At 45.1% G+C, this 13,486-nt stretch overlaps 1 protein-coding gene across 5 annotated transcripts in view; it reads right to left on the bottom strand.

The window, feature by feature from the left end:
• Nucleotides 1–2,121: 2,121 nt before the first annotated feature.
• The window catches only part of LOC143767968 (uncharacterized), a 45,602-nt gene continuing 34,237 nt past the window's right edge, over nt 2,122–13,486 (bottom strand). For all 5 annotated transcript variants that reach the window (XM_077256550.1, XM_077256549.1, XM_077256551.1 and 2 more), the window contains one exon: nt 2,122–4,013. In XM_077256550.1, coding sequence (XP_077112665.1) covers nt 3,085–4,013 — 929 coding nt within the window. In that variant the 3' untranslated portion in view covers nt 2,122–3,084. The remainder of the gene's footprint in view (nt 4,014–13,486) is intronic.

The following is a 13,486-nucleotide window of genomic DNA, read 5'->3' as shown; positions in this document are numbered from 1 at the left end:
AACAATTTTTTGCCCAGTGTCCCGTTGAGATCAGGGAATGGGTGTGTGAGAGGAGACCAGCGACAGTGGAATAAGCTGCATCTCTCGCTGATGAGGCTCTCACCATCAAGCCTCAGTGGATGGTTCTGTTAGAGGATCAAGAGAGCCCTACCAGCTCCACAACACCGGTGGCCCCCAGTTCTTCTGTCCCCATTGGTCCCCGTTCCTCTAAGCCACCACCTCATGCTGATACCCATGTAAATGTGCCTCCAGTTGCTTCTACTGCATTTTCTGGAATACGATGAGGAGAGGAAGTAGCAGAGCGCAGGTGTTATGGTTGTGGGCATCTGGGACATCTGCAGGCCTCATGCCCAGCCAGCCCATGGAGGAGTCGTTCTCAAAGCCCTACAGCACCTTCAGGTGGGAGCCGGCCTCCAGGTTCCCTTACCCCTTGCCCAAGAGGACGCCTTGGATGGAGTGAGACCCAGCACAGATGCTATCGATGTGGGCAGCCGGAGCATCTGCAAGCCTCCTGCCCAGCTGTTCAAATGAGGATTGATCCTGTACCCAGTCGTATTATTAATTATGTACAGCCAATTGCCATGGAGGAAGACATGTCACCACTACGTGAGGACTGGCCTAGTGCCTCACCCACCCATGTTGCACCACTAGGAGTTTATGGTATGCGACCCGCAGCTATGACTTCTGCTCATCGAGGTAAGCACTTGCAGGAGGTCATGCTGGATGGACAGAGACTTATTGGATTTTGTGACTCAGGGGCTTTCCTCACACTGGCTGATCCCCGAGTGGTTTGGCCTGAGGCAATCCATAAAGGACCTGGGATTGTCATTGAACTGGCTGGTGGACAATGGAGGACTATTCCCACAGCCACTGTGGATCTGAACTTTGGTTTTGGGGTCAGGCGATGTGTGGTTGGGGTGATGGGTGGTCTGCCTGCAGATGTTCTCCTAGGCAATGATGTGGGAGAGCTACGATGCCAATTCGTGGCTGCATGAAGCCACATGTAAGTTACGCTCTGCCTGTGTGTACTTAACCAGCAACCTGTAGAGGTCTCTAGTATGTACACAAATTGGGAGGGGAAGGGATTGTCATATGTACTTTTGCCCTGTCCTGTATTTGAATAATATGCCATTTGATGTATGTAACTGTTCTCTGGTTTCTATTAGCTGTAACAATATGTCTCCTTCCCCCAATACTTGCAGCCCTGAGCTATAATGTAATTAAGCTTTGTCATCACTAGTGAAGGAATAGCCATTCTTCCTCACAGCAGGTGGCTAGTCAAATGTACATACTACATAGACTAAGTGGAGCCGACCAGTATAGAATCTTCTGATGGACCCAACCATTGAATAGAAGGTGTGACCCCTAACATTTACGGTGCGCAGCTGCAGCAGGAATACTCACCTCCGGGAGTCGGGACCGTCACCATGGATACACAGAGTGAGTCACTTCCGGACCGGGCCTGGGACTGAGTTTCAGGCAGTTGCAATACTCACCAGTCACCACCGGCGCCACCATCACCATGGATACGAATCACTTCCGGGCCGGCGCTCGCTCTGTCTTGTCACTTCCGGTCACGTGAGAGCTCGTCATCCTAAGAGCTCAGAGAAGAGATCCGGCAGCAGGCAGCACCAAGCAGAAAGAGGAGCAGGAGCAGCAGTCAGGTGCACGGACGTGCACCCGGTCAGAGGCTGTGTCCACAATGGAACGGAAGCAACGGCGAAGTGAAGCAGTGAGTGAAGAGTGAGTCTTCCTCCAAGTTCCTGGTCCCAACGCATTGCGGGGTGGGTGGGGGTCGGATGCAGCCTGCTGTGAGCCTGGTTGTAGTCCTAGCCTATATTGCCTGTAAATGGCTGGTTGAGTTATATACTACGTCATGGCCTGGGCCTGTGCTATATACTACGTGGGTGGCTGTGTGTTATATACTACGTGGGCTGTGCTATACGCTGCGTGGGCTGTGCTATACGCTGCGTGGGCTGTGCTATACGCTGCGTGGGCTGTGCTATACGCTGCGTGGGCTGTGCTATACGCTGCGTGGGCTGTGCTATACGCTGCGTGGGCTGTGCTATACGCTGCGTGGGCTGTGCTATACGCTGCGTGGGCTGTGCTATATTTCTCTGCTGTATCTGTGCATCATGAATCATGGTATGTGTTAAAGAGGGGGGGCCCACTGAGACTCTTTCGCCCGGGGCCCTCAAAAACCTGGAGCCGGCCCTGCCTACTGAAATGTATGTTCAGTTTAAATGCCTTCAATGCAACGGCTAATGCTCACCGAGTATTTCCAAGCACTCAGGTACTCAAGTGATATCAAAGTATCACCGAGCACGCTAGCTCATCCCTAGTAATTACACTTTCTCATTTAATTATGACTGTTATTTTTTTTTTTACAATTTGTCAATAACATTTAGTTTCTCACTGATTTATTTTTGATGGTCATCAAAATCAGATTTCCAGTCATTTATTTTTCACACTCTAGGTTTCATAATGGTTTCTTTCTGTGTGGGATTTTTGATGTTTAAAGGGGATTTATCCAGCTTCTGTTCCACAATTTCAAGACGTTTACAATGATGAATTCTTTATTTTTTTTTAAAGGTAAAATATAGTCATTTCAAAAAGTATTTTTCTTTCTTGGTTCATACATGCAGGACAAATGTATTTAAGGATAGGGGACACATAAAAAAAGACTAAAAAACACATTTTAAAAGCAAGTACATTCTTAAACTTGGCTCACTATCTCCACCTTTGGACATATCAATCAAAGTCAGAGAGAAGACGCAGCCCTGGCTCCCTATTGATGTTCAATACATCCGAAGGTGTGAACAGTGAATAGCCTCACATAAGCTCCAAAAACGTGAGTGCCAAGACCACTGTAACGGCGCCAGCAAGGAAAGTGAATGAGTGGTTTTATTTGAAATAAGCCAAACATTAGGAATGACAAAGCATTGTCCTAGTAATGGACAATCCCTTTAAGAAATACAATTTTTGTTTAAAATATTTGCAACATTCTGAACATAAAAAAGGGTTCTCCCTTGTGTGACTTCTCTGATGTTTAAGAGTTGATTTTAGTGTAAAACATTTCCTACATTAATAACATGAAAAAGGCTTCTCCCCTGTGTGAATTCTTTGGTGACTAAGAAGATATGATTTCTTTACAAAACATTTACCACATTTCAAACAGGAAAAAGGCTGCACCTCTGTGTGAGTTCTCTGGTGCTTGACTAAATTTGATTTCCTTGTAAAATACTTTATACATTCTGAACATGAAAACTGCTTCTCCCCTGTGTGGGTTCTTTCGTGTATAACAAGACTGCATTTCTGGTTAAAATATTTCCCACATTCTGAACAGGAAAAAGGCTTCACCCCTGTGTGGGTTCTCTGGTGTGTAACTAGACTACTTTTCTGATTAAAACATTTCCCACATTCTGAACAGGAAAAAGGCTTCTCCCCTGTGTGGGTTTTCTGGTGTGTAACTAGACTACTTTTCTGATTAAAACATTTCCCACATTCTGAACAGGAAAAAGGCTTCTCCCCTGTGTGGGTTTTCTGGTGCTTAACCAGACTACTTTTCTGATTAAAACATTTCCCACATTCTGAACATGAAAAAGGTTTCACCCCTGTGTGGGTTCTTTGGTGTATAACAAGATTCCCTTTCTGATTAAAACATTTCCCGCATTCTGAACATGAAAAAGGTTTCACCCCTGTGTGGGTTCTTTGGTGTATAACAAGACTCCATTTCTGATCAAAACATTTCCCACATTCTGAACATGAAAATGGCTTCTTTGATTTAGGAGTATTTCGTTTTTTATTGCATATTTTATGACCCTCAGTAGTCGCTAATAAGTCAGAAGACAGGACCTGTTTCAAAGGATCAGATGACAGATGTTTGCTGTGAATGGATGATGTTATATCTGCAGTAATGGCATTCACTTCAATTGTATCCTGTGCGATCTCAAGATCATCTGATTTAAAAACTGAAGATGTCAGCTGTCTCTCTGATATCCTGGTACAGTCATCTGCCAAGATAAAAAAAAATAATAATTTTGAATAAAATATCCTTAAATGTTATTTAACATTTGTATTTAAACTATATGTAAAAATTGCAAGTTGTAGAGAAACATTAAATTATTCACGGAGACAATGACAGTTCACAGTCTAATAGAAAATCTCATAGAATGAATAAGTGAAGCATGGTGTTCAACTGTTTGTTCATTCTGCCTTCTAAATATGGAATAAAAAGCCAGAAAAAAATATTATGTAAATGACAATAAAAGCAATAAAAACTTCTATTCATCTCACAAAAAACAAGTCCCCACTCACGTCCATCATTTGTCAGTAGAAAAACAGAGGTTTGAACATTATTAGAAGCTCAAAAGTTCTTGCAAAGCAACATGGATTCCATAAACCAATCCACCAATAACATCCCTCCCAAAGTGAAATTTCCCCCTCGCTTCTGAGTCTTGCCGTGTGCCCAAACCACATTTAGCATCCATGTATTTGGCATTACTCTAGTGAGAAGAAACCACTTAATTTACATTGTGTGTGTCTCCTGGAGCACAATCTGGGCACTATGCGGTGGGCAATAGAAGGACATATTTGCAATTTTCTTTCTTCTGCATCCACTGCATGCTATTTTCAGTAAAATGCATGTGGAATCAAAAATAGTCACTACTCCAATAGACATTCTCTGAGGGTTAGATTTTCAAAAATGGAGTCACCTTATGGAGATTAAGCCTATGTGCGCATGTTGCAGATTTCCTGTGGAACTGTAGCGTTTCTTTCCGCGCAGAAACGATGCAGATCTGCAAGTGACTTGGCAAAAAAAAACAAATGCTGTGCTAATAGTGCGAAAAACCTGCACTGAAAACGCAACAGCTTCAAAAAAGGACCATGTCACTTCTTTTGTGCAGTTCTGCAGCGTTTCTGCACCCATTACATTATAGAAATCCGCAGGGGTAAAAAAACTCATGAAATCCGCAGCAAATCTGCAAGAAAAACGCATCAAATCTGCACCTGTGTTTTCTGCCAGGAGATGCAGATTTTGTGCAGAGAATTCTGCACCCAAATCAGCAACGTGTGCACATAGCCTTATACTGCTCTGGTTTTCTGAAAATTTGTCACATTAGGGCTTCTGCAGATGGTGTGTCACATCTTCTCTGTGATCTGCTCCAAAAACGTTTGCTTCTGTCACCAAGCGCATCTTTGTAGGCAGCGCTAGTAATGGAGGAGACATTGGAACCAGAATCTCTGGGTGATGCAGGCTTGATCCAACCACTAAGATTAGGGTGCCTTTGACCAGTAGTACCATCCAGTCTGGCAGTATGTGTAACAACTGTGCCCGTACAGGGGCCCCGCCGTGGTCTCCGTTACCCCGCTGTGACGCCCGTACCTCAGCGGAGCCCCCACTCTTAGTCTGCTCCCTGTCGTCCTGCCGAATGTGCACTTCACCATCTGTGCCTCCGCTTCCATTCGTTACAGATTGCTCCGGCCACGGAACCCGCTGGGTCCCATGCACCTCCAGCTGCAGAGTTGTGCCAAGAGGTTTCTCGCCTGAAAGATCAGCAGGACAAGATCACGGCCTATCTATGCAACTTGTCTACACGTATGGACTTGTTGATATCCTTGGCTACACCGTCACGACCACCAGCTACCAAGTTCCCTGTTGCATGGCAGGTAAAGGACTTCATCTGGCATCTCCTCGGTTTAATGGTGACCCCACCCAATGTCGAGGGTTCATTAATCAATGCACGCTGCATTTTGAACTCCTGGTGCATATGTTCGTTTCTGAACAGGCCAAGGTGGGTTCATTATGTTACAACTCGCTGAAGCGGCACTCGCCTTGTTAAATCTGCAGTGGGAGAGAAAGGATCATCTGGTTAATAACCTCCAGTCTTCCTTAGAAGTGTTCAGCAGGACCTTTGACAAGCCTAGCAGTACTTCCCCTACAGCTTCTTTGTGTCTTCATCTTTGTCAGGAGAATCTCATGGTGGCTCAGTATGCAGTTCGTTTACGGACCCTTTCCTCAGAGTTATCCTGGAATGACGAGGCCTTGGTGGCTACCTTTTGGGAATGTTTGTTCAGGAGAATAAAGGGCGAGCTGGCAGGCAGAGTTTCTCCTGCAAATCTGAATGACCTGATATCTTTAGCAATTCGGATTTATCTTCGGTTTCAAGAACGTTCCAGGGAGTACAAGCAGGAGAAGAGACCTTATCGTATGGATCTTGGTCTCCAGTCTCTCTTCCAGAACCAATGCAAGTGAGCTTGGCTAGGCAGTGCCTGGAGGCGAGCCACGTGGAAGGGAGATGTTTCTACTGTGGTAGTTCAGAGGATCGGATCTGCTTATGTTCAGAGAGGTCGGAAAACTCCAGTGCCTAGGGTCGGTAGGAGAGGCTTCCCAGGGTAAAGATCATTTCTCTCCATGTCTGCAAATGACTGTTTCCGTATCCTTCGGCACAGTTAAATTCTCAGAACGTTGTCACTTGGATGGGAACCTCATTCAGCAAGCAGTTATGGACTGTTACCAGATTCCAGTCCAGCGCCTTCCAAATCTGCTGCTAGTGACTTCCGTAGATGGTAAACCCCTGATCAAGTCCGTGCATTTCCTGACTGAGCCAGTGGAACTTTAGGTAGGTCTAACGCATTCAGAAAAAAAATCTGTTTTTATGTTTTGCCTGGTTTGCCTCACCCCTTACTTCTAGGTTTGCCCTGGTTCCAGACTCATGAACCCGTTTTAAATTGGAGGACTGGAGAAATCTTGCGCTGGAGAGATTACTGTTCCAATCACTGCATTACTCCCATTCGTCCTGTTTCTCCTCCAGGTCAGCCAGCTGCCCTACCGGGTTTACCCTCTTCTTGCTGGGCCTTCTCCGATGTCTTCGGGAAAAAGGAAGGGAGAGTCTACCTCCACACAGGTCATATGACCGTGCCATACAGGTCCTTCTCAAAAAATTAGCATATAGTGTTAAATTTCATTATTTACCATAATGTAATGATTACAATTAAACTTTCATATATTATAGATTCATTATCCACCAACTGAAATTTGTCAGGTCTTTTATTGTTTTAATACTGATGATTTTGGCATACAACTCCTGATAACCCAAAAAACCTGTCTCAATAAATTAGCATATCAAGAAAAGGTTCTCTAAACGACCTATTACCCTAATCTTCTGAATCAACTAATTAACTCTAAACACATGCAAAAGATACCTGAGGCTTTTAAAAACTCCCTGCCTGGTTCATTACTCAAAACCCCCATCATGGGTAAGACTAGCGACCTGACAGATGTCAAGAAGGCCATCATTGACACCCTCAAGCAAGAGGGTAAGACCCAGAAAGAAATTTCTCAACAAATAGGCTGTTCCCAGAGTGCTGTATCAAGGCACCTCAATGGTAAGTCTGTTGGAAGGCAAAAATGTGGCAGAAAACGCTGTACAACGAGAAGAGGTGACCGGACCCTGAGGAAGATTGTGGAGAAGGACCGATTCCAGACCTTGGGGAACCTGAGGAAGCAGTGGACTGAGTCTGGTGTGGAAACATCCAGAGCCACCGTGCACAGGCGTGTGCAGGAAATGGGCTACAGGTGCCGCATTCCCCAGGTAAAGCCACTTTTGAACCATAAACAGCGGCAGAAGCGCCTGACCTGGGCTACAGAGAAGCAGCACTGGACTGTTGCTAAGTGGTCCCAAGTACTTTTTTCTGATGAAAGCAAATTTTGCATGTCATTCGGAAATCAAGGTGCCAGAGTCTGGAGGAAGACTGAGGAGAAGGAAATGCCAAAATGCCTGAAGTCCAGTGTCAAGTACCCACAGTCAGTGATGGTGTGGGGTGCCATGTCAGCTGCTGGCGTTGGTCCACTGTGTTTCATCAAGGGCAGGGTCAATGCAGCTAGCTATCAGGAGATTTTGGAGCACTTCATGCTTCCATCGGCTGAAATGCTTTATGGAGATGAAGATTTCATTTTTCAGCACGACCTGGCACCTGCTCACAGTGCCAAAACCACTGGTAAATGGTTTACTGACCATGGTATTACTGTGCTCAATTGGCCTGTCAACTCTCCTGACCTGAACACCATAGAGAATCTGTGGGATATTGTGAAGAGAAAGTTGAGAGACGCAAGACCCAACACTCTGGATGAGCTTAAGGCCGCTATTGAAGCATCCTGGGCCTCCATAACATCTCAGCAGTGTCACAGGCTGATTGCCTCCATGCCACGCCGCATTGAAGCAGTCATTTCTGCCAAAGGATTCCCGACCAAGTATTGAGTGCATAACTGAACATTATTATTTGATGTTTTTTTTGTTTGTTATTAAAAAACACTTTTATTTGATTGGACGGGTGAAATATGCTAATTTATTGAGACAGGTTTTTTGGGTTATCAGGAGTTGTATGCCAAAATCATCAGTATTAAAAAAATAAAAGACCTGACAAATTTTAGTTGGTGGATAATGAATCTATAATATATGAAAGTTTAATTGTAATTATTACATTATGGTAAATAATGAAATTTAACACTATATGCTAATTTTTTGAGAAGGACCTGTAGATCTGCTTCCCAGTACGACTCCCCCTCGGGGGAAAATCTCTCCCTTTTCCCATGCAGAGACCCAGGCCATGTCAGAGTACATCCAGGAGAACCTGACTAGAGGATTTATTCGAAAATCATCTTTCTCAGCGGGGGCAGGGTTCTTCTTCGTTAAGAAAAAGGACGGATCTCTTCAGCCCTGTATTGATTACCAAGGGATAAACCAGAGCACGGTAAAAAACAAATATCCATTACCGCTTATTTCAGAGCTGTTTGATAGTCTCCGAGGGGCCAAGATCTTCTCCAAACTAGACATGCACCGCTATGTTTTAAGACTCTCACCAATAAACGGCACTTGGCATTTCTATACGGCACTACCATTGGCCACTTTGTCCTTTAAAAAGCCCTCCCTACTAGTGATGAGCGAGTATACTCATTGCTCAGGTTTTCACGAGCACGCTTGGGTGATCTCCGAGTATTTGTTAGTGTTCAGAGATTTAGTTTTTGTTGACGCAACTGCATGATTTACAGCTGCTAGCCAGCCTGAGTACATGTGGGGGTTGCCTGGTTGCTAGGGAATCCCCACATATAATTAAGCTAATAATCGCAAATCATGCAGCTGTGCAGATGAAAACTAAATCTCTGAACACTAACAAATACTTGGAGACCACCTGAGCGTGCTCGGGAAAACCCGAGCAACGAGTACACTCACTCATCATCACTCTCTACTCATCTACTGCACGCCCCCGGAAGAAGCTATGGGCAAAACGTGCATCGGAGCGAAAGGGAACTACCGAACCACTCACTTCAATTTATGACCATCGGAATTCAGGTATAACTTCATTCTGTGGTGCACATTTGGCTATACTTTCTATGCAGGGCCACCTATAATTAGGATCTGGGGTCTCTTGATTCTTTTGCACACTTTTAAGACCTCCGTTTATACATTCATCTATTATCCTTATTGGCTGTGTCCCTCTCCATTTATAAGTAAATGCCTTAGTTTATGTGCATACTTATTACACTAAATAATTATTTATTTTATTAATGATAATCTTCACTTGAGCAAGTAACCTATCCCTGAATTTTGGTCTGAATGTCCGGGCGCCCCCACTGGGTATTTCTGTGTTTATTTGTTCTGATATTTTAATAATTATTAATAAAAGTATCTTTGTATTGAATCTTATGGCCCTCTTCGTTTATGCCCACTGACTAATCACAGTTGAACATTTTGTTGTGATAATTGCTTTGAAGTGCCATTGCATAAAAATTCTCAGGACAATTTTTTGGTAATTTCATATGTTTTGCTGTTTTTTGTTTTTTTTTTAATAACAGATAGTCCACAATATGGATCTAAAAGCTAGGGACAGTGCCTGGCAGTCAAGGGCTACAGACATTTTTGCACGAAATACACCAGTTATTTCGCAGGATGCCCCATTTGAGATCAAGGATCTCTTGCATGAATATAGAAACGCTTTGCAGCATAAAACAAAGTTGTGGTGGAACTGTTCCGCTCTGGAGAACGATCAGGAAAAAAAAAAAAAGATTATTCCCAGGGGTCTCAGGATTCACCTTTACCTGACGTACGAGTTGGGTGATCCGGAATTGATCAATAAGTGGATGGCAGCAGCTAATAATAATTTTTATTTATATAGCACCAACATATTCCGCAGCACTTTTACAATTAAGCAGGGACATGTACAGACAAATTCAATACAAGTTAAGACAATTTAAACAGTGACATTAGGAGTGGGGTCCCTGCTTGCAAGCTTACAATCTACAAGGAAATGAGGGGGACACAATAGCTGAAAAGTAATTGTTATTTCAAGTCTGGCAATTATAATAAATAGGGATTTTCATATAAAGCTGCATGATCCGGTCATCAGCCCGTGTGTTTAAGTGCAATAGTCAAGTATCAAGTGCAGTTATGTGCATGGAGGGTGTGGAGACAGATGAATACCGGTTTTTACGTACCGGTAATAGGATTTTACAGAGTCCACGACAGCACCCACAACGAGAGAGAGGGGATCCGCCCACCTTCCGGACAGGAACCTACAGGTTAAAAAAGGGCGGCCCCCCCTCGCTCTCCAGTTTGTGTTCCAGAGTACAAGGGATACCGCCAATGAATCAGTACATGACAATATTATCTTAAACATTACTAAATACCACCACCTCTATAGAGTGATCTCTAAGGCACACCTTCCAACAGAGTGCAGGAATAAGTAATTAAATACGGGGGGGGGAATGTATGGGTGCTGTCGTGGACTCTGTAAAATCCTATTACCGGTACGTAAAAACCGGTTTTCCTATCGCCACGACAGCACCCACAACGAGAGACTTTCAAAGACTATTAACTGGGAGGGACCACAGCACTAAGTACTGAACGGCCAAACTGTAAGCTGGAATTAGCAGATAGAGCAAGGCGACAGTGCTTATAAAAGGTGGAAGGTGATGACCAAGTTGCCGCCTTACATATCTCAATGGGGACATCTGCCTTCTCCGCCCAGGATGATGCCATGGCCCGAGTGGAGTGCGCCCTGATGCCTTCAGGTGGTGTTACTCCCCTGGTAGAGTAGGCAAGACATATCGCTTCTCTAATCCATCTGGCGATAGAGCTTTTCGTGACACCAGAACCTTTTTTCCGATTCTGGAAAGAAATAAACAGAGCCCTACTCTGTCTCCAGCTTTGTGTCCTATCCAGGTATTCTAATATTACCCTCTTAACATCTAGTGTATGATATTTTTTCTCCTCATCTGAACCCGGATTTTCATAGAAAGATGGTAAATAAATCTCCTGACTTCTATGAAATTTAGTTGCCACTTTTGGCAAGTATGCAGGATCAGGTTTTAAGACAATCTTATCTTGGAGAATTATCAAGTAGGGAGGATCTACTGACAAAGCATGTATATCACTGACCCTCCTGGCAGATGTTAACGCTAAGAGTAGGGCTGTTTTTAATGTTAGATTTTTAATTGAAATAGATTCTAATGGCTCAAAGGGGGGTTCAGTCAACGCCTCAAGCACCAAGTTGAGGTCCCAAGGAGGTACCCTGGCAATATGGATTGGGTTAGAACGCTGACATGCCTTAATAAATCTAGCAACCCATCTATTACCGGCTATGTCACTGTTGTACAGAGCTCCTAAGGCTGATACATGAACCCTTAGAGTGTTAACCGCTAGACCCAACTCCCAGCCCTTCTGAAGAAATTCTAAAATGGCTGAGATCGGAGCATTATCTCCCAATGGTTTCTGGTAAAACATCAGGAATTTTTTCCAAATTTTTGAATAGATTTTTGTTGTAACCTCCTTCCTGCTTTTCAATAAGGTAGTTATTAAGGCATCGGAGAACCCCCTCTCCTTCAGAAGCTCCCTCTCAAGTTCCACGCTGTTAAGTGAAGAGTCTCCAAATCTGGATGACGAAATGGACCTTGAGAGAGGAGATCTGGAACCACTGGTAACACCCAGGGATCGGTGACAGACATTGCTTTGAGAAGAGAAAACCAAGGCCTCCTGGGCCAGAAGGGGGCGATTAAAATTACTCTGGCTCCTTCCTCCCGGATCTTCCTGAGAACTATCGGAATTAGACACATAGGAGGGAATGCATACGCTAGCCGGAAGTTCCAACGGACGCGAAGGGAGTCTACTATGAGAGGTTGATCTGCCCTGTGTAAGGATGCGAACCTCCTGGTCTTCTTGTTCTCCATGGTAGCAAACAGATCTATTGTCGGTAATCCCCACAGATTGACTATCTGATAGACCAGCGCATATTCAAGGGACCATTCTCCCTGACGAAGGGAATGGCGACTGAGGTAGTCTGCTTCTATATTGAGTTTCCCTTCTATGTGAACCGCTGTCAGAGATTGTAAGTGATCCTCGGCCAGAGACAATATCTGTGCTGCAGTGGTCATTAAGGAACGTGACCTTGTCCCTCCCTGATGATTGATGTAGGACACCACAGTCATATTGTCTGACTGTATTTGAACGTGCGAACTCTTCAGGGAAGGTAGCAGACAAAGAAGAGCCTGGTTGACTGCGGCCAGCTCTCTTAGGTTTGAGGAATTCTGGGACTCTAGACTTGACCAACGCGCCTGGGTTAGAATGTCTCCCATATGGGCTCCCCAACCGAACGGACTGGCATCTGTCGTGACCACGTTGTCCGGAGTGATGGTCCAGAGGACTCCTTTTGACAAATGTACTGGATTGAGCCACCATCTGAGGTCGTGAAGAGTGGCAGGTGATATACTGAACTTCCTGCTTAGAGCACCCTGAAGATTTTTCTCTGCTTGAAGCACCTCGTACTGAAGCATTCGGGTGTGAGATTGAGCCCATCTCACCGCCGATATACATGCAGTCAAAGAACCTAGAAGAGACATTGCGTCTCTTAAACTTAAGTTTGGAGCTTCTCTTACAGCCCTGATCTTCTGAATGATCCTTTGTTTCTTTTCTTCTGGTAGGAAGGATGACTGATTCTCTGTCTGCTCACCTAACGGTCGGTGTTCGGCGTCTCCTGTAGAAGACATGCTGCCGCACACTACTCACCAAGCACTGCCTTCTTTTCAAAGGTCCCGCGCTCTTCCTCCCGGCCTCCTCCGGAAGTCGTTCCTCTACTTCCGGGTCATAAGCGCCGACATTCTGTAGCGTCGTGCGCGCGTGGTCGACCCGGGGCGGCGTGCCTTCCCCCGGGAACGCCACTTTGACCGCTCAGCTATTCCTCACGAGCCGGTCCTTGCCAGACGAGGGGGGAGGCTTAAAACAGAACCTACCCCGACGCTGCTTCCAGGCCCCCGACTCTGCCGTTCTCACCCGGACACCGCACAGAGGCTTGGCGGACCTGGGTAAGCTAAACTGTAGGCTCCCGCCGTCCGGACAGGAACCCAAACTGGAGGGCGAGGGGGGCCGCCCTTTTTTAACCTGTAGGTTCCTGTCCGGAAGGTGGGCGGATCCCCTCTCTCTCGTTGTGGGTG

This window comes from Ranitomeya variabilis, chromosome 4, assembly GCF_051348905.1.
Source record: "Ranitomeya variabilis isolate aRanVar5 chromosome 4, aRanVar5.hap1, whole genome shotgun sequence".
NCBI lineage: Eukaryota > Metazoa > Chordata > Amphibia > Anura > Dendrobatidae > Ranitomeya > Ranitomeya variabilis.
Note: the sequence above shows the minus strand (reverse complement) of the source record. Positions and strands in the feature narration are given on the sequence as shown.